Source organism: Mustela putorius, unplaced genomic scaffold, assembly GCF_011764305.1.
Source record: "Mustela putorius furo isolate JIRA1106 unplaced genomic scaffold, ASM1176430v1.1 tig00003834_pilon_pilon_pilon, whole genome shotgun sequence".
NCBI lineage: Eukaryota > Metazoa > Chordata > Mammalia > Carnivora > Mustelidae > Mustela > Mustela putorius.
In genome coordinates, this window is record NW_025421987.1 from 39,356,269 (window position 1) to 39,377,941 (window position 21,673).

The 21,673-nt window shown below is 40.5% G+C and overlaps 1 protein-coding gene across 26 annotated transcripts in view; it reads right to left on the reverse strand.

Moving 5' to 3' along the window:
• Positions 1–14,741: 14,741 nt before the first annotated feature.
• Positions 14,742–21,673, reverse strand: part of ZBTB20 (zinc finger and BTB domain containing 20) — a 789,640-nt gene continuing 782,708 nt past the window's right edge. For all 26 annotated transcript variants that reach the window (XM_045088067.1, XM_004761399.3, XM_013060902.2 and 23 more), the window contains one exon: positions 14,742–20,522. In XM_045088067.1, the coding sequence (XP_044944002.1) occupies positions 20,101–20,522 (422 nt within the window). In that variant the 3' untranslated portion in view covers positions 14,742–20,100. The remainder of the gene's footprint in view (positions 20,523–21,673) is intronic.

Sequence of the window (21,673 nt, forward strand, 5' to 3'; positions counted from 1 at the left end):
CACGCATCTTGAATCAGTTATTTTTTTTTTTTTTTAACCTCAAAACTGCAGCATATCCTTAAGGGCAAACTTTTCGATTAGTTTTTTTCTTTTTTTTTTTTAAATAATGTCTTCACCAAAAAAACAGTCTTGTACCAATAAAATGCATTCAAAAATAGAAAATATTACACAACAAAAATATGTATCCTTCCTTTCCAAAAAAGATTCTTCACAAAAAAATGTAGAAAAAATTCCAACAATTTTTTTCCACTCCTAAACATTAACTTTCAGTCTAGGGCACAATTAGTTATTGATTTAAATGTCTGTTTTTGCATAAAACATGGAAGATGCAAAACAATTACTGTATTAGGATTGTGTAGTTACATCCACTCCCTCCCCGACTCCAAAACAAAACCAAACCAGAAAAACCCAGCAAACGTTTAAAAAAATGATACAGTCACTTGGCTAGGCAAATTATTTCTGTCTTTCCTCTCACTGTGCATTTGTATAGGTTAACTGGCTCTGTTGGGTTTGGAAAATGCTGAAGAAGGGGGTGGGCTTGGAATTTAGAGGTTCTTCAGCACTGGCTGATGTTGAGCCATGGATGGTCTCCCATGCTGCGGACCTATCCACTGAATCCTCACGGAGAAGAGAAACACGTGAGGTACTCCATGGACAGAGGACCAGCTGCATGCAGCTGTGGACTGTACCCATACTGCTATACGAGCCAGTTTTTCAACCATAGCACATCTCCCCCCAACCCCCCAATGGAGCCCAAGCATAGGATTAACAGGTGATAGAGAGTTCCAGAAGTGCTGGGTTTATTTCCTCCTTAGACGCCTCTCCCACATTTAACCCCTTTGGCTTTCACTGGAACCATGGGAAGATCTCAGACCTCAAAGGAACGCCCCATGATCTCCATCCCCACTGAGCCCAGGCGTCTTCTTTATTTTCAGCATTGCAACTTCTAGGACTTATCTTTCTTATCTGATGAAATTTCTCCTTTGTGTGAGATAGATTTTGTATGTGTATTCAGTAGGAGTAGGTGGTTTTCCTCATAGCTTTTTTTTTTTCCTGTTGCTTGTTTGGTTGCTGGTTTTTTCTTTGTGGTTTTTGTTCTGTTTTGCTTTTGAATTTTTGAATAGTGAAATGTGTCCAATTTTATTTCCAGTGCATTAAACAAATTTTAAATTAAAGAAATAAAACTTTTCCCCCATCCTTCTAAAGGAAATGACTGATAAAAGTACAATATAATAAAATCAGGCATCGCCAAAAATAGCATGATGTGCAACCTCAATTACATCAAAGAAAAACAAACAGACAAACAAAAATTAGAGAACGTAAGCAAGAAGGAGCCAAGACTATATAATCCCAACTATGGTATGATTGGCAAGCACTGGTTAAAAAATAGGTAAGGCTACTCTTAGATTTCTAACTCAACATAGTTAACCACTGCTCTTCTGTCTTTTCCTTCAACTCTTAATCTTTTACTCACTAGCTCTTTATATCTTTAAAATGAGCAAATTTGTTTTTATATTTTTGGTCTACAGTAGAATTACATATTAATAATATAATAAAAAGGTATTTCATTAATGGGTTGGTACTGCATCCATGTGGGGAAAATAGAAAAAAAGTACTCAAAGAGACATAGCAAATGGACTCTATTCTTATAAAAATAACCACAAATATAATAGAAATTATAATCAGGGCAAGAGACTCAACAGAAAAACAGGTGTAGAAAGCTATATTTTGGGTAAGACAAACTCTTGACAAGCTATGCCCTAGAATTGCAGCCTCTAAACCTTCTCTGTGACTTCCACCTTCCCACTGGATCACTCAGAATTCAAATGGAAATGAAAACAAAATGAAAATAAAGTGATAGGTGGTTGAGCCAGCCAAAGCTTCTGAGTTCTCCTAGCTGACTGGGTCAAGACCCGGTGGACAGCATTTGAGAAACTGGTAGGCTGCAGGGGACCTGCTGATGGTATCTGTTTTTTGATTTTGGAAGAGTTCCCAGCCCACTGATCAAGAGAAAAACCAAGGAACCAAATAATTCTTCCGGTAACATAAATACATGAGATGAAATAAAATAAAATTCTGATAGAGGAAAAAGGAGGGTGAGGTGAAAAAGAAGAGAGAGGGGGGAAACAGGCAACCTGTGGGCACCGCCTTCCTTGTTTTTCTTCAATACGTGGGTTTCCTGCTCTTTCTAAGCATTCGTTGGGATTGACTACAGGCTCCAATGTCCTGTGGGCAAATAGGTGTCTGCTCAGTTCTCTAGAGGAGATCTTTGCTTTTCAGTCTTCCTAAGGGCTAGGTGGTCCCAGAGGAAGCCTCCCCCCTCCCACCCCGTCACTGCCTCATACCCTTGATGATGAGGGGTGCCCAGTTGTAACGACAGATGTCCTTTACATGAACTACTCTAACTGATGGTTAATTCACACTGATGGTTCAGCGTGCGGAACAAAATAGGAAGGAAAAGAACTGGCAAGAGTTGAGCTCGGTAATCAGCAAGTATGAAGTTTGCCTCCAGGAAAAAGGAGGAGGAGGAGAAGGAGCAGAACAAGAATAAGGAGAAGAAAAAGAAGAGGCATCAGTTAGAAAACACTGCTTTTGGTTTCTTTTAAGATTGAACCATCCTTGGTTTTTCTCTCATTCAGTTGCTCCAGTTTAAAGTAGAGTTCAGAATCTAGTGCAAATATCATCACATCACATCATCCCAGGAGCAATATCCTGTCCCTTCATTCTAAGTGAATACTATCCCTTCAGACCTCCTCAGAAGACTGGGGGTAACGGTCCAGAAAAGCCTAACTGAACAAATTATTAAGAAAGGCACTATCACAATAGGTCAGCCTTAGCACTGTCCTCGCCATGGGCGTGGGCATTTTAACCACTCCAGCAACCACAGTGAAACCCAGATCATGGCTTTTTCAATACTGGAATTCGCTTGCCAGTTGTCTGACTCTCCCCCGGGCCATTGCTATGGGCTCTGGCCATGAAGAACAGCAATCTGCTCTGTTATCTACACTGTCCCCCATTGCACCAACGATCCTTGTTTGGTTCTATGTGCTTTAGCTCACTCTCTTCCGTGGAAGTTTCTTTCTCTCCATCAGTCTTCAGGTCATGACTCTATTAAGGACCAGTTTACAGTGTCAAGGTATTACTGTTTATTTTCTTCCTTAATTTTTTAAACCTCTGGCCAAACCCTAAGTCATGAAGACAGTTCAGTAGCTCCTCTTAATAACAAGACTCTTGTAAATACCACTGTGAACAGAATGAAAACCAAAGTGTCATCTCTTGACCACCAAAGCATACCCCCTGAGCCTGTCATATTATTTTTGTCTGGGAGAGAGGAGATTAGGCTCTGGTGATTAAAATCTTTGGTGACAAAACCGGAATGGGTATGCAAGTTTCATAAAAGAAGTTGTTTCCCCAAAGCCTCAAGAGAAGTATTCTAGAACAGTTCATGTGAATGTATCTTAAAAGGTCAATTACTTCTTTCTATACCTTTGGTTTGGTGCAGTCAATACCGTCTTAGTGCTTATGCAATACATATCTCTAAGTACCTGTTAAGAGCTCTGAATTGAGAGTTTCCTATTTAAAACTGAGATAATGCTGAAGGGACTGCTTATGTTAGTTCTGCAAACCCTAAGTGGTGTTTTTTTCTGACTTGCAAGGCTGACAGTTCCCTTACAAATTTTTTACCTTGTAAGAGTAGACTTGGATGGATGCTAAGGAGGGGGAGAGAGAGAGAGAGAGAGAGAGAGAGAGAGAGAGAGATACGTATCAATGTTGTAATCTTAGGAAAGAGACCTCAAATGACAGTTTTCCAAATTGATGTCCCCACATGTGATAGTATTCACAGAAATTCAACATTAGCCATTTATACGTTGGAATCTTCTCAAGCTGTCACCTTGGATTCTGGAAGAGCTCTACAGCATCTTCACTCTTGTCTTACTGTGTCCTACACAATTGATTGCTTTTCCTGTGGTGCATGATTCTTTCATTTATAGTCACTGAAGAGCTGTCAAGCGCTAATTACTTCTCAGGATTAAAAAGGCAATAAAAAGAAATCCAATAAAAAATTGAAAAAATTCAGCAACTTCAAAACTAAATTTTTAGGCACTGTTAAGGTCTTCCGCTTAATAAAGGATAGTCTATGAAGGAGCAGCTAGTAAGTAGGTTCTGATCAATTCTCCAACCCTTCCTTCAGTTTCAAAGTTGGCCTAGCTTGTTTCAAAATAAACCTTTCATCTCACTGGTTGTCCGCGTTTATTGCACTGTTCCCTTACCGCCATCTTAAAGGATTTTACCACGTGCATGGCCTTCCTCTTTGGTTAGCCTGATCTAGGTCTCACCCAGGGATGGAAAAGCATGCTCAGGCTGAAAGGATATCTCTAATACAGACAAGGCTGTGGGGTTTGTTTTTTTTTTTTTGCTTTTTTTGTTTGTTTGTTTGTTTTTTTGAAAGCAGGACATGCCACCGGCCGCCCCCTGCCACACTGTAGTGTGCGTCAACAAGGGGTTTTGTGGTGGAGGCCAAGGTGAAGGCTTTGACCTCACCGTGGCTGGCTCCCTCACCATTGCAACTCCTACGGAAGCTTAGCTGGAGACAACACTGGGCAAACTTTTTCTTAAACAATCTTCAATTAACTGTACCAGCCCAGCTTCTTTATAATAAGACAACAGATCCTATCAGCATGGCAGTTTCTGGGCCTGATCAAGAGTTAGCAGATTCCACAGACTCTCACCAACCCTGCTCAGACCAAGCACGATGGAAATCATTCTCTGTTTTTGTGACGTTTCCTGTTTCATAACTGCCTCTTTCTCCCCCATACCTCACACACTCTCTCCCAGTACAAGTAAATACATTTCAGTAGTGCAATGCAGTGCAGTCATATTTAGTGCAAAAAAAAAAAAAAAAAGAAAAAAGAAAAAAGAACCCCCAAATCAAAACACCAAAAAAAAAAGAAAGAAAAGAAACAACAACAACAAAAAGCCCTATTACAGACCCAAGCTCAACTCTAAACAGTTCTTACGAAAGGTTACCAGTGCCACACAAGTGGGGAATTCAGTCTTTACCTCACTCTTCTGTGAGTCATCTCTTGTTGCCTATTTGTGTCAGCTCAAAAAAGAGAAACAACTAGCATGCGCCTATGTATCTTGCTGGAAAATGTTAAATCGATAAGCAGAAAATAAAGGGAAGTAGATGAGTTGAAACCAGGGGTAGTATTTAGAAGAGGAAAACAGCTATTTAATGCAAAGGTCAGTAGTGGTTTTTACTGAATGGTTTTCATCATGTCAAATGGCTCTGATGCTAAAGAGAATGGGTACAGAAAAAGATAAAACTCTCCCGTTTCCCAAAACACGGTTCTAAATTTAACAGTGCTGGGCTCCTACTTTAGACTAGTGCAATCAGCTCTTCCTGGAGGGCCTCTGGCAGCAGCCACTTGACCTAACAGAAATAGGGACACTAGGAGCACTCACGTCTTCACACTGACCACCTTCTCCCTCCCCACGCCCCTCCCCTACTCACTTTGTTTTCTGACAACACATAAACACAGATCTGTATACACAGAAGCAGACATTCTCAAGGCCCCTCTCAGGATGACAGATTGAAAATTGGTACAAATAGCTCAATGACACACTCACACAAAAAAGCACAACTATTAAATATAAAAGTGAATTATAATTACACCCAAATTAAGAATCTGCATTGTACCTCTTCTTGTATTATTCTGAAGAAAAAAAAACATTCATAGTAGGGTATCTTATAGAGCTTACTTCTCACTTAAGATTAGTCTGGAATTGGTTTGGGATATGGCAGAACTAAGTGACTCTGCAGACATGCTTTGTATTTGATACTCCTAAGAGTTGATCTCTTTTGGCCTGTCTGCGTCTCATTCTCCAAACATAAATCTGTGTGTCTGCTCAAACCCACACATGCGTACGGGAAGTCTCAGGAGAATCCATCCGTAGTTGAGAATAGATTGTAGGAACAAGGGCGTCTGGCATAGTGGGGTCAGCACAAATTACCTTAAAACATAAAGTCACCATAGGTCTTTCTCTATCCTCAACTTCTTGCCTTTGTTTGCCACGAGGAGGATTAATAAGAGATCTGCTTTCATTTTTTTTCTGAAAACCACAATCCTTTCAACAACAGGGCAAAAAAAATCAATTTTCATTCTATACGTGAAAGTCACCCTTAATTTCTATCTCAGTAGGCCCCCTCGGGGAAATTGAGGTTCAAATCAATGGGACTAAGGAAGGAATTGAACTGCTGACAGTGCTTTTGAGAATGTTCTCTTACAAACCTATATACAGATGGTTCCAAATCAAAGTTTGTCCCAAGGAGAGCAGGAGCAGAGAAACTGGCCTTATTTTTCAACAAACCCCTTGGCAGTGACCATATACAAAGCACATTAGACTAGGTTTAAATCTTGTATCGAATTTGAAACCTCACTTTATTTCCGCTCTCTCTCTACATGGGTCCTAGAGAGCAGATTAGGTACAGGAGTCGTCAAGGGTGCGTATAATTTCTTTGAATGGATTTGATAGTAATAAGGGAAGTCTTAAATCGTAAAGAAGTGAGGTTTCCTGACCAATTCTTAAGACCATAATAGTAAGGATGGTGAAGAATAGTAAATGGTGAGTGGTGTTAGCTTTCCCTGGTAACCCTGAGAACTGGCTTTAGGAATCCAGAACTGTATCAGATTTAGCCCCTCACATTGCCCTGTCTCCCCTCTTTGCTTTTCCTCTGTTCACTTAATTGAAATTGCAACTATTTTAAAGATTGAGCTAAAAAGGCAAATTATAGCACAAAAGACAGGTTCTAAAAAGGTTGTCAGGCTATCTGTAAATTGAGTTAAAAACAGTATGCTTTCAAATGAAGCACTACAGTTTCGTTTTTTTCAAAAAAAAGTTTCTAATTTGGTTTTTCCTTATTTTGTGGTGGTGGTGGGGGGTACAGATGGGTGGAGGACTGGCGATGTGGCACCAGTCTCCTTCTGTGACTGTCACTGCCAGCACCAGCAGAGGAGATGAGAAGCAATGGAGAAGTGGATGTTTCTCTGTTTAAGACCTCATGACATGTACTTTTGAAATGAGTAGAACAGAAATCTGAATACTTATAAAAATCTATAGATTGATTGACTTTGCATTTAAGTTAGCATCTTTTCTTTGTCTTTTCTGGGTATTCTGCATTAGATACTAGGAAGAAACATCCAAAGCAGATTTTCATTAAATTAATTTATTCCTAGCCTTATTCCAAAAATTGGAGGAGGCAGTAAAGATTTGTAGTGTAAAATATATGACCTTCATCTGCAATCAATTCCCACTCTTTGGCCTCAGATCTGTTAGTTTGGGTAAATGGGGTTTCTCTCAAGAAATAGTTTTTATTTTAACGATTCTACCCTCAAAGTGCAGAGAGAATCTCTCTCCTCAAAGCTCTCTCATGCTATCTGTAAAGGAAGATAAGATTTTCAAGGAGAAAAGACTCTTTAATGGCATGAAGGAAGGCTCTCATTCTAAAAGGAAAAGAGTATATGGTAAGGGCAGGCATTACTTAACTGATACCTATGGCCAGGGACAGTATCAAATTAAAGAATCAAAATCTTTCACTATCCCGAGAAGAAAGAGATAAAGGGAAACAAACAAACTGACAACAAACTTTACTAAAATACACATTCCTCCAGTTTCAGGTTTCTAAAAATAATAATTATGCTTAAGTCAAGGTTTACAGATAGCAAACAACTGTTTTAATGTGTAAAAGTATTATCCCTTTGCTTTACTATATTAGTTTCACTTTCTTTGAAGGAATTGTATCTGTGCACACTTCTCCTAAAGTCCAGTGCAGAAAATAAACTGGTTTGCCACCAGCTTCAATCTCAGAACATTTCCTAAGCTATATTTGCAAATCCTAAAACTACATATCTGAAAAATGAGATGCAGACTTTCTGAAATGCATGGTGGTCATGGTGGGGTGGGGAAGCAAGCTTTTTATGGGGGAGAAGAAGAACGAAAGCTCTTCCTATCCTCCCTATTACGTACTATAATATTTCTGACCATCACTTTGCTGCATTAGTTACTGGTAGGGCTCTTGGTGTTCCTGACAGGTGTCAGTTGAGAAAAGCAGGAGGCTCGTAAGCAAGAAGAAATTCACATCCTGGAGTCTCTAGATACTAGCAGGATTTACACATTAATTCAGACAGATGCAGAGGCTGTGGTGAGAAATCCTGGTCTCAGGGTTAGAGCTCCTCTTGGGGAACCAGAAGGAACAATGTCAAGAAAGGCATCCTGGAGAAACCCTTGCGATTAACTGGACCAAATAGGACCTGTCAAACCTGGATCCTCTCCTACTCCACGTTACACTTTACACAATAGTCATCAGGATTTGAAAGAGAGCTGTCTACTGCTTCAGAAGCCAAAGCCTGAGGAGAAGAGTACTTTAGACGAAGGGTACTTATACAAATGAGATAGAGGAAGAGCGGACAACGAAAGAGAAGAAGATGGAATTGGCGGGGAAAACATGCCAAGTGAAGACCACCACCCTAGCCAACATAAATACTGGCTTTAAGAAATATTAGTTTCCTACTAGATGTATAACTTAGGAAGTTATACATATAGTTTTGAACTATCTCTTTACTTCACTGCTTTCTGTGGTATGAGTTCATGTTCTAAAAACTGGTTTAATTAAGGCGGGAGATGGGTCAAGCCTCCTAGTCACAGTAAGAATACACTTTTGCTACCAAATGTTGATTCTGTTTGTCAGTGGGTAAAGCAAGAAATAAAAGAGCACAGGTCTGCACACTCAGAACCAGGTACTACTCAAAATGCCACAGATTTTGTCTTCATAAGAGTCAAGAGGCAGTGTTGGGGCATGGCAAGAGTCATGGGCTGGAAGTGAGGTAAGAAGGTATGACATTATGAACATCCTATAAAGGACAGATCCAGAACAGTATCACTCTTTTGGGTAACATTTTGGCAACATTATATATATATATATATATATATATATATATATATATATATATATATATTTTCCATTTAAAAAAAAACAACTGTTTGCAAAAAAAGACACTTTATGGACCTTTTCATCCCTCAGTAAATTACTCTTAAAAGTTCTAAATCAATCAACAATCATTCGTTTTTCAGAAAGACAACAAATGAAAAAATTCTTCATAGTTGTTTCCTCCTACTTTACTGGAAGTCGCTTTACCTGTTTTAAGAGAGTTCACTAAGGCTCCGGCAATTATCAAAATTATCTTAAAATTTACCTCTTTTGGTAAGATTTCTGTAAATCTAGTATGGGATAAATATGTCATTTGGCTAAATATCAGCAGGAATTGAAAGAGTCAACATTGATGAATTTATTTTTTCCTTCTCAGAAATGGTCTACTCATATCAGGAATTCAAACACTGTAAAAAACAAAAACAAAAAAACAGTAATTTTTTTTTCTTTATCTTTGGCCAAATGTGAAGGTGAAAGGCATTAATGACCTCACCAGTACAGCTGACATTTAAAACTGTGACTCAGGTCCTCCCACTCTCCAAAGAATACTGATAAGTTTTAGAATCTGAAGGTACAGTGAAGACATGCTTCTTCACTCCACCTACGAGTCTCAGGTTGGTGAGCTGATGCCAACCAGTGCTCTTGAACCACACAAAACTTAAGGATTTTCAGGACTGGGTGGGGAAGGGAGGCATTGAGCACTCAGGGGTCATCATTATTTGAATTTCTTAGGTGGTGGTGAGAAGAAAAAGTAATTTAAAGTAATCCTAAAGAGAAACAAGAAATAAAGGAAGACGGTTAGGAAAAGGAAAGAGGAAAATAATGACACTGATACGATCTGGGTATTACGTGATCACTGGAAAAACGAAAGCCTCACTGACTTCACGAACTCCCAGTTCACAAGTGTGTCTGTCCTGGAGAAATATATTTAGTAGAAAACTAGGGTGAAACGGATTCATAAGTTCGCTACTAGACTCAATGTTAGCCCCTTTGAAGGAGGCTGGAATAGGTCCACCAGGCTTCACGAGTGGGAGGGCACTGCTGCAAGCCTGAATAAGGGAAGGTCGGGAAAGACGTGAGGGCTGGAGTTGGGGGAGCGCAGCAGAATGGGATGGGGTTTGGAAATAAAAATCTATTAGGACAGAAGAAAGGAAAGAATTGGTGCCATTCATACTGACAGGCCTTAATATCGGTCCAGTGTGGGAAGGAATTTCACACTGAGTGTCATAAACAACTGTTGTCATTTTGTGCTGAACGGAGAGCTGAGAGAAGGACTCTGGCGTTGGGTCTCCAGGATGGATGTAAAGTTTATTCAGCTAGGGAGCTTTCCAGGCTGAGTAGCTAAGGAAAGCTGGAGAAGCTCTTTATCTGAAAATACTACTTGAAAATATTTCTTGCTAGGAAGACAGGATGCCTGATTTCTGACGTTTCCATGACGGCCTGGCTAAGGAAGAAAGGCACCAAATCCCTACTTTCACAGACAAATGGAGATATGGAGGGCCAGAGACCCGAGAGCCACCATTTTATGGATTCTGCAGGCTAAAAAATGAGCTATTTCTCAGTTCTATTTCTATCAGCCTCTGTCATGAAAAAGTTCCTCAAATTCCGGTTTTATTTAAGAAAGAAAATCTCCTAGGAAAATGAACGTTATATTGCCAAGCTGCCTCCAGGGGAGCATTGAAGACTAGTTAAAATAATCATAGAGCACACTGAAAACAGAAAGTAGTCCGTAAAGAAGCAGTATGAAAATCAGTGTTTGAAAATCCTGTTGGGACAGCTAGGCATTTCATTCCCTTAGCTTCTCGGACGAGCAGCCCTTTGACAGCCTGTAACTGTTGGTCAGATCATATGCAGGTTAAGCAGCCCCTAGGTCGTATTTTCCAAAGCAAATATAGACAGTGACAGTCCTAAAAGGGAAAATCACAGATACATTCATATGCACTTTTGTTCTTCAGATATTGAGAGGGTTGACTAAACAAGATCACTTTGAATATGAACCTCTTTGTATCGGTCACACCGGAAAAAAAAAAAAAAAGTTTTCTTAACAAACGTTTTTACTTTCCTACATTTGCTGTCTGAACTTAAAAAAATTCTAAAATCCTGTAAAGACAATACTGAAGCTGATAATATAAAAAGCAAACTAGAGCAGTAATGATTAGTATTCAATGCACCAGACTGACTGCAGCGGGTTGGTGATGGGTGATAAATGCAAAGAAATAATATTTCAATCAACTCATGATCATAGGAAGATTCAAAAGTTAAAATGAATATAATGTAATATATATTTCAATATAGAGTTGTTATATATAATGTGTATGTTCTAGCTTTCAGAAATACTGCAATGTAGTGTACTGTACTTAAGTAAGCATACCTAAATGTAACTCATGTTCTTCCACAAAGTTACTAGTACTGTTAATTAAAAAAACAAAAACAAACAAACAAAAAAACCCAACTCATTTTTTTTTTTTCCAGTAAAAAGAAATACCTATGGTTACAGTCACAGACTTCTTCTGGATATAGAAAGACAATATACAGTTTTTAAAAATAATAACAATGAAAAGATTCTAACTATATGTAGCCTTGCTTAAGGGGGTAGGGGGAAGTCACCAAAATAGAAGAGGAAAGAAAATGTCCTCTGAACTCTGTAAATTAGCAGAAATCATCTTCTACATGTCACAAGAAATAATAAACCACCTAGTAAAAGAAGGGCATGGGAATGAGCAACCTGAATTCCACTGTTTCTAGGCCATTCTCTAAGGTCAACTGCAAGAGCCAGGTCCATTTGTTCCGAATAGTGCGCAAGAGTGGCATTCTACTTTAAGGTGTGAGATGGGCCAGAGCCATCAATGCCTAGAGATTACCAAAAATGATTCCCCCGAGAGTCTATTGGCTTGCTAGACCTGGTAAACAACCCACTCCTGGAAAGACTTGGGCAAAGGCCACGTTGGTTTCAGGAGATACAGTTCGGAATGATGATGATGTCCTGCAGTTCCAGGCAGGGTCAGGAAGCTTTAGTTTGGGAGTGAAACGGGCAGCTGAGCAGGTGTTTGTGGGCCCACCCTGGGCTGCACAGAGGAGAGCAATGGGGACCTTCCAGCCATGGACTGGCGCAGATCAAAGTTGCCTCCCTGGCCTTGGTGCTCCCTCTCCCCAGAAGACCCGGAGAGGTGCCCCAGACTGCTGCTCCCTCCGTCTGCTCTCCACTTCTTCTGTTCTACCTTCTTCTGGAGGAAAACAGCCTGTCACTGTAGGATTGCTGTGGCTCCAACAAGCTGCCTTTGTTTCTCCCAACTCTGAAACGCTACGAAAAGCAACAGAGTGGGCAGGTGACTGCTTCCTGGGAAGGGAGCCACAAGTCTTGAGCACAACAGTAGGAAGAGGCAACTCCATCTATGCAGGGACACACGCCTGTGTGTGCTTCCTTTGAGGGGTGCACACACTTCCAGACTACACGTCCACATGCAAACACACACATACACACACATGCCAGTCAATCCAGTGGAAGTGCAGAGTTCGTCACGTGCACTCTCCTGCACAGAGCATATTCAAGTTTCTCATGAAGCACATACACAGAAATGACTGATGGTTGAGCTCTTTCAGAATGCCCTAGAACTTCCTCACAGCAGACGGCACTGATGCACCCAATTAAGGCAACAGAGCAGAAGCAGATAGGACATATGTGAGACCTTGGACTAGCTAGAAAGAAGTTCCAGAAGCTATCTTGTCACTGGGGAATATGAACGTGGAACAGCTCTGTACTGAGAGCGTCTCAGACACACTGCGTGTGTACATGCAGAATGTGTACTCATTTATGGACATTTTGGACAGCAGCTGTGACATATTAGCTGGGTTAAGTCCTCTTCATTACTGGAATCTACATATAAATTACAATGATTTTGCTGGGCAATAACAACCTTCTGTTTTAACAATAGTAGGAACAGATGTCTCAGATGGGGTTAATTTTTTTTTTCTTTTTCTATTTTAGGTGTATCAGAATCTCATGGAGGCATCTGAACCAAAGGAAGCCCTGAATTTGAAAGAGGGCTAGTAGGGACTTTTTATACCCTAATTAGGGATCTCAAAAGTCAGGACTCCCATAAATGTGGCTAGATTTCCTCTATGATCTGCAGATTGTGCTCCTTCCTTGAAAATTTGAAAGTTGTGAGTTTGCATTTAAACAAAGAACCACCAGATAAAACAGATTCTCAGGAAAACTGTAGAAAAGTGAGTTTAGAAATACATAGTGTATAGGGAAAGAAAGCTTTTTGTAGAGACTGTTCTCCCTCTGAAGGAAATGATGAAAACTGACATTCCAGGCACCTGTGATCATGTCTTATGGGATTTACCCTTTGACTAATTTGATGCCTATTTTACACGCAGCCCAGATCTCTGTCACTGCAGTAGGCTATGAAAAAGGGGCAACCACTTCCTGAGAACTGTCCGTTCCAGACAAGTGCAATGTGTCTCTGCAAAGCCACTGTTTCCATCATCTTCACTCATGAAGAGGGCTCGTTTTGAGGACGATGCAGCCATTAAAAACAAGAAATGTCTGTGTTTTCACATCCTTCCAACCTCTCTTCCCTGGGCTTTCTGACTTAAGGCAATAATTCTTCACTCTAAGTAGCTTCTGGTGAAAATCTCTCAACTGAGGTCACTTCAGATGAGATTTTAGTCTGAAGGGATTCAGTTTATGGAGCCATAGGCTGGGTCTGAGGAACCACTGGGATCCAGGCGTTGCAGTTGGTTGTTTCAACCCGGGCATATTTTTACTGCTTTTTCAGTGAATTACATAGTTCTGAAAAAGAACCCATGCTATGCAGCCCTTATCCCCTACTTCTTCATCCTAAAAAGAACTGAAAACAAACCCTGGCGTTCCAAACCGTTTTCTGGGAGCTGTCACTGTACACTGCTGACCATTGTGGATTCAGTGTTCCAGGGGGGGAAAATGTATTCGGAGACTCAGAAAAATCTTTGGGGAGTTTTGGTTAGGCTAATCACCTTAGTCCCTAGTGCTAGAAATGATGCTTTGGGTTAGTCACTTCCACGTTTTGTGTTAATATGAACACAGTCACCACAGCTTTTCCTCTCGTGGAGGTGCAAGCGGTCTTAGAAATGGCAACCCCGGGGCGTCTGGGTGGCTCAGTGGGTTAAGCAGCTGCCTTCGGCTCAGGTCATGATCCCAGCGTCCTGGGATCGAGTCCCGCATCGGGCTCCTTGCTCCGCAGGGAGCCTGCTTCTCCCTCTGACTCTGCCTTCCACTCTGTCTGCCTGTGCTCGCTTTCACTCACGCTCTCTCTCTGACAAATAAATAAATAAAATCTTTAAAAAAAAAAAAAAAAAAAAAAGAAATGGCAACCCCATACACAGAGCCCTTGGTGATATTGGTGAGAATATTCTCACTCGAGAGCAAGAGCTCTTCTGTGTCCCTTTTCTGTCACCATATGCTGCCTGGGCACCAGGGTAGAGATAGCTTTTGAATGTTGGCCCCATGCAATCTATTTCCTGGGCACCCAAGAGAACAGTCCTTTAATTCATGTCAACACGAAGAGAAAGGGGCTGCTGACATCCCAACGGGGAAGTTATATGGAGCCTCAGAAAGCCTCGGGGTGGCTGGGTCAGCACAAGCACTTTCTTCAAGCCACTGCAGATGGAGAGGCTTTGGGTTGCCTTGCCTTTTCTATGGAATTAGGGAGTCTATTGAAATTCTAGTGCGCCCTTCCTTTTGTTTGTTACCAGGTCACATGGTTCTGTCTTTAGTGTCCTATTTTTATTTTATTTTTTTTTTTTTAATTTCTTTTTCTGGGGGATAAAATTGGCCATTTAAAGAAAGTTCTTTTCTAGTGAGTAAAGAGGTTTCTCAGAGCCAGAAATCACTCAAAAGAAAGTCTGTCGACCCCACTACCCATGGAAAGCCCAGAGATTTCTCTAAATACTTCTTGCCAAAGTTCCTAGTGTTGCGATTGGATGTTTTTTGGTTTCGCATTATTGGGTGCTGAATACACTTTGCAGTCCTTTTGTTCTCTTCCCCACGGCTTCCATTACCCTGGACTTCAACTCATTACTAAATTAAAGAATTCTTTCAGGAGATTTCTTTTAAGAGTCAGGTCGCAGCAGAAAGGGCACCCTCCCTTCTCCCAAAGCCCAAGGGCATCTCAGGTTGTGTCTACTTACTTCTGTTTCTTTTTGCATAGCAGAGGCAGACCTGATTTGGTTATCTGATACCTTCTCTGCAGAATCACATACCCTCTTCTCCCAGCCTCAGCTAATTAAGTAACATCTTCCATAACAACGGAGGAAAGCTCCTGAATGGACATGTTGAGTATGAATCCTGCCCAGATCTAGCTCACTGCTCCCTTTCCTAAAGGCAACACGTGTTGGGCGCATTATGGAGGAAGCACATCTAGGAAGCAACATGAACCTTTATTCTGTTCTGTTGGGGACCTGAGGGATTTTATAAGGAGCACGCCTCATTTGAGGGAACTGCTGAGGGAAAACAGATTTGGGGTATGTAAGGTCTGGGTACACACTGTTGGTATGCTTGTATGATGGAGGTCCATGTAGGTCAAAGCATTAGGACTTACTTGAAACACACATAGCCAAAGGAAATCTTTCTTCTTCTCCTATCAGACTGCACAAATTCTAACTGTTCATGGGTTCCAAAGGGTTTTCTTGGTCCTTAAAGAATATTGGGATGATACAAAATAAAACCCATGACTTTCCAACAAAGCAAATCCAAGTCTTTTCTTCTAAGCCTGGGAGCTACTGTGACCTCCAAGATGCCTATGAAGAAGGAATACGCCAGAGCTGGAATACGAGAAGGAAGTTATCTGTCACACCTACTCACGGCACAGACAGTTTCAGAGAGTTAGGAGTTTGGGCAGGAAAAAGTCTATTAACTATTATTAGGAGCTAAAGTTTACAACTCAATTAAAATATATAGTAAAAGCCATTTTGATATCGAGACTTCCATTTCAAACTATTTTTTCCTGGCTTATTTCTTAACCTTTTCCCACATGTAGATTTATATTAGATCCATCCGTTCCAATTCTTTCCTTTTTGGGGGCCATATTTTGCCACTTGGGTTTTTTTTTTTTTTTTGGTACAAATATTGGCATTTATTGTAGTAATAGGGGGAAAGTTGCCTACCACGCTAAGATGCTACCAATGTTTTCAGAGCTGGGAAATTTTATTTTTCATAAACTGTATCTAAATGAGTTGACATAAATATTCCCCTTTGACTTTTTTTCCTTTCCCTTGTTCAGCTAACCTACTTTTAAATCATAAATTACTAAAAAAAAAAAAAAAAAAAAAGGTTCTTTTCCAAACCAGTTCTTGTTCCCTGTATTCATCTTAAGAGGTCTTAAATCTGGAACATTTGCTTCCATTTTATCTATTTTTTCCCCTGACTACTGAAAAAAAATTTTTTTTTAGCACTCATAGCATCCTAGCATGAAGTTCTAAATGTAAGAAGATTGTTGGATTTGAAACTAAAAAATAAAAGGATTCATGTTCATCCTCTATTCTTGAAGCAAAATATGTTTCCCCATTTCCTAAAATGTTGGTAATTATTGAATTTAAAAGTAAGGATTGGCAATCTAAAAGCATCTCTATCCTTCTGAAATAGGTCTAGTCTGGTTTATATCAGTTGGGAAAGTCACCCTTTCAGGAGGTCAGAAATACAGTAATGACCCCACAGCAAGTTCACTGCTCCCCCCTAGATTAGACCTTTCACTGCAGTCTAACTGCTCCCTCTCCCCAGAGAACAAGTCTATCAACTATTTTAGACTATGAATATTTGAAAGGAATAGACATACGGTAAGACAAAGTCTACTGCTATGCAAACCTGGAGAATCCATGTGCTTATAATGATTGCATCACCTCACCAAGAATTCTCTGGGAGTTCTCCAACATTTTTAAAAAAGAGATACTTCATTTGAAGGGAAAGGATGAATATTAGTGTTTCAAACCCAACTGGAATTTTTTCCTCTATATGTTCTATAACAAAATGTGGATTTGATTTTAACCCAATTGCTTCACTTTTCACGTGGCACATCAACATTAAGGCAAATGGGTCTTCCTCTGATTTGAGAAGCAGATACCAAAATTCGGCCCAAAATGGCACCCAAGATCAGCTTTTCTAGAGGTACTGTAAATTCTGCCTTACTTTGTGAAGGCTGGGATAAGGACACGATCTTAAATCAGCTACCGTCAAAAATTCGAAAATATTTTAAAGTGGCTTTTGGCCTTCTTCATTTGTAATATACACTGAGGGATTTTATGCTATTTTTCCTCTAGATTAAACAACTTTTTTCCTTAATGTCAATTTTTTCTTTTTTATATCATGGGTGGAATGACTTGTCTTTCAAGGTACCAAAACAGCCCCAAGACATGGTTAATTAACTAGTGCTCCCTCTGTTGGTAGTAAGTGGAAATAGTAAAGTCCTAACAACTCTGCTATTTTAAAAAGCAGAATTAGCAAGAGAAAAATGGACTTAATTTTGAAGCTGGTTCCCACTAACTTTTAAAACAGGTCAATTTTGGACACATAGTTCTTGATAGGACTCCTCTTAGAAATCACAATGAGCGATACCCAATAATCAGTTAACTATCCAAGTTTACATTAAACTGCTGGCAAAAGAATTACTGATTTAAGGATCAGAGGACCAGATAAAACCCACATGCACTCTAGTTGCACTAACCCTACCAAACATCACCAAGAACTTGTGGAAAAGATCCAAGTTAACTAATATCTAAAATATAGGAGTAAAACCAATTTAGTCACTATCGAGTTGCTTTCCTTGGAAGATTTCTCATTTGTTGTACAGTTTTTGCAAATAAGTTGCTGACAGAAAAATTAAAATGCACAGTAATTTTGAAATTAAAATTCTGTCTTTGCTTCTTTTTTAAAATTACAGTTTGGTGTTTCTGCTTTGTTTAAAGGTTTCCTTTTCCCTCTTAAGAGTATTAAACCATGCCCAGCAATAAAATCACCTTTGGAGTTTTTGTTAGGTTTAAGAATTCTCATATTTGAGTTGCAGTCCCTTCTGAACACTGTCTAGAATGGAAAAATCCCTGTTTCAATACTTTGCTCAGGACCGAGGAGAGAAATCCCAACTAGGAAGAGAGAGTGGCATCTAGGATGATGCAATGAACTGGTGGTCTTCTGAATGATGGATGTTGGTATCTGAGAAATTTTTGTTAATTTCCTTAAAACCTTTCCAGAAAGCAAGGGTTAATATACCCCCTAAAGGAGGATCATCTTACTTAGCCCTCTCACCATGGTGGCAGTAGTCAGAAGGTGGTATTTGGAAGGAAGAAAGCAATTTTGGCATCAAGGCATCCTGATCTATACCAGGCTTCTGCTCTCTGCAGCTGTGAGGAGGCATGAGCTCCTCCTCCTGGCTGCCCACGAAAGGAAAACGCATTTGTCACGACCTCTAGACTACTAGTGTTTCATTCAAGAAAAGAAGTAAAGTCAAGGGAAAGTCTAGAATCATAAGACCTCAATGAACTTTTAGAGAAGCAAGAAATCTGTTTCTGAAAGATAAAGTCTTCCCATGAAAAAGAACAGAATTCTAGATGGATCAGTTGAAAAAAAAAAAAAAGTCAGTGGAGCAACTTAAGCTTGCTAAAAGTCAAAGAACTACATATCAAAATACAAAGCAGCAGTTCAAATTACAGCAGGGATGGGCTGGCCACAGGGCCCCTCATCAACCCAGGCAATACTTAAAATAATAAAAATTAAGAAAAAATTAAAAAAAATATGAAGAAAATATCCTTCCTCTCTTTCAAATATAACTTTAATTGCCTTTGATTCTTTCTATCTGGAAGCAGTATCGCTAACCTTAACAGTCTTGACTTACCAAAAAATATATATATGTGTGTGAAATAAAATAAAAGAGAAGGGATTGGTGGCAGTGTATGCAAAACCAAAACGAAAAAGAAAATTACTTTTAACAATCTCGCTTTTTTTTTGTTTTTTTTTTACACAAATACTGTTGTAAATATATTAAAAAAATCAGCATTCTATCTGGTAAACGTCACTTTTGCCCCTCTATAAAATTTGAATTAAAAAAGCCTCAAGAACTTTTTATTATCCCCCCCACCCTCCATTTCTCTTTCTTTTTCTCTTCCACAAGAATATATCCTGACACTTTTTTTTGTTTTTGTTTTTTGCAAAGATTGTGGGAAATAATCCTTCTCTTGTACCTAGAAACGTAGGTGCAAACCTCTGATATCTTTGTTTTATCTGCATTCCTGCCTTTCATGAAAGTCCCTCTTGATTGTGCTGAGGCTGTGGCTCAGCGAAGACACTGAATAAATACGATAGCCACTGTTGCTTGATGCTTGTCCAAGTCTTCCTGGCTTCTGCCGAAAGGGGGGACAGGAAGGAGGTGGGCCGGGGTGCGTGGGTGCGGGCAGCATCTGGGGGAGAAGCCTGCCACTTGCCTTCCCCACACCACCGGACCCACTGCCCTTCCCAGCCCCCCCACCCCCCAGCCCTTTTATGAAATCAGACAATGTGGTAGGTGGAAAACAGCAGGGCCTTTCCTCTGGGTTTTCAACCAGAAGGGATATTCCACAGTTTTAACTGGTTACTGTGAAGTCCAAGCGGCCAGAATTGCGAAAATGTCCACTGAAACACTGCAAGCGGTGTACTTAAAGACAGTAGGCCTTTTAGATTTTGTTATATATTTTTGTAGTGCTCTTCACAAGTGAAAAAAAAATTTTTTTTTTTACTTTTTTTTAAAGATTTTTTTTTTTTTGTTGTTGTTTTTTGTTTTCTGTTTTTTGTTTTGTTTTTTTTGTAAAGAAGGGTTGTATTTAGAGGCCAGTAGCGAGAGATCCAACCAGTGGACCTCCTGAAGCACTACCAGGCCTTAAGGCCACCATCCGAGGGAGGCTGGGAAAACTCTCATTCACCCGAGCCTCCGGAAATGTAATGTACCAGCAGGCAAAAACAGTTCTTCATGTAGTACAAAATGAAACGAAACAAAAACAAAAACAGAAAGTAAAAACGAAACCAAAACATTTCTTAAATTCTAGTGCCATAGCTTTTTTTTTGTTTCTTTTCTGTCGTTTTGTTCGTAAGAAAGAGAGAAAGGTACTACTTATCCGTCAGACACGTGCATCCTCATGTGGTCGTTGAACTGCTCGATTTGGTCAAACTTGGCGGGACAGACGGAGCAGACGTAAGTGGTCCCCTCCGTGCAGGCCACCACCCCCGGGGGGCCAGCGCGGGCGCCGGGCGGTGTCCCCGCGGGAGGGGTCCCGTTGCTGGCACTGTGCAGGGCCACGTGCCGCTCCAGCAGGGTCTTGTGGGAGAACTTCTTTTTGCAGATGTAGCACTCGTAGGACTTCTCCCCGCGGTGGAGGCGCATGTGCACGTTGAGAGAGCTCTTCTGGGTGAAGCGCTTGTTGCAGATGCTACACTGGTACGCCCTCACTCCCGTGTGTGTCACCATGTGCTTGATAAGGTAATCTTTTAAGGAGAAGGAGCGCCAACAGATGCTGCATTGGTGGGGCTTCTCACCTGTCGGTGGGGGAAGAGACAGCAAGCGGAACAGAGCGGGACACAGCCAGGGAGGGAGAATGAGAGACAGGGAAACAAGACGAAAAAAACAAAAACAAAAACAAAAAACAAAACACATGCACACACACACACGCACACAAACAGAAAAATTAAAAAAAAAAAAAAATCTGGTTGGTTCACCCTCTACTGGAAAGATTCAGTCCTTCCTGGCCTCTCCTGTTCTGAGAAACCTTGTTTTTGGGTGATGCCGGAACAAGCTAATCTTCCACCTCCCCATGCCAGAAAATGGCTCTCCTGGAAAGCTACAAGACACTCCCCACCACAGGTATTCAAAGGTCATTCTGTGGAGAAAAGGGAGGGCTACATTTAGGGGTTCCTTTTCCCTGTCGTCACTCATGTGTGGATTTAACCCTGCATTTCCCATTAATTTTATCAAACCCATGTAAGAAATCAGGGAGAGGAAGGATCTTTCGGGTTCCTTAGAATCTTTAGAAACTAAGGATGGTGGTGGTTACATAGCCTGGCTCTTTGGGGATGGTTTCTATTTCCAGGATTCTATCTAGTAAAGGCACTTTGCCGTGATAGGTCTGGAAAATACTGGCCAACTTAGGAGCAAGTTGCTCTGAAGAGCTACGCTTTCAATTTTATTTATTTTTGACAGAAATCTTCCTGAAATGTAACATTAGAGATAATTGGCTATTCTGTCTTGAGTGCCCTGAGCTGCGGATTGGCCTTGTCTGGTGTGGAGGTTGACTAGGTGGTGGACAACACAATGATCTCAGAGTCAAATGGTCCTGTTCAAATCTGGGCTCCGACCCTCGGCACGGAACTCTGACAGATCTCCAGATGCCTCTGAGGTATACGGTCCTTCTTACCTCACTGTGCTGGTGTTGACATAAATCCATATGAAATCACTTTGCAGACCACCAAGGGTGGTGTGGGAATACTTGCATGGTATTCTTATTATAAAACTATCCTCTCCACCCCCCAACCCCAATTAAATGGTTCCATACGCATTTTTGAACTCTTGGGTCAATATAAAAAATAGCTTTCTCTTTCTTTGTTCTCAGTCTGTTGGCTGAAACTCTTCTTTCTCCTCAGTTTACTGCTTTGGTTTGCTGTTGGCTTAGAAACCAAACATTCAAGCTTGT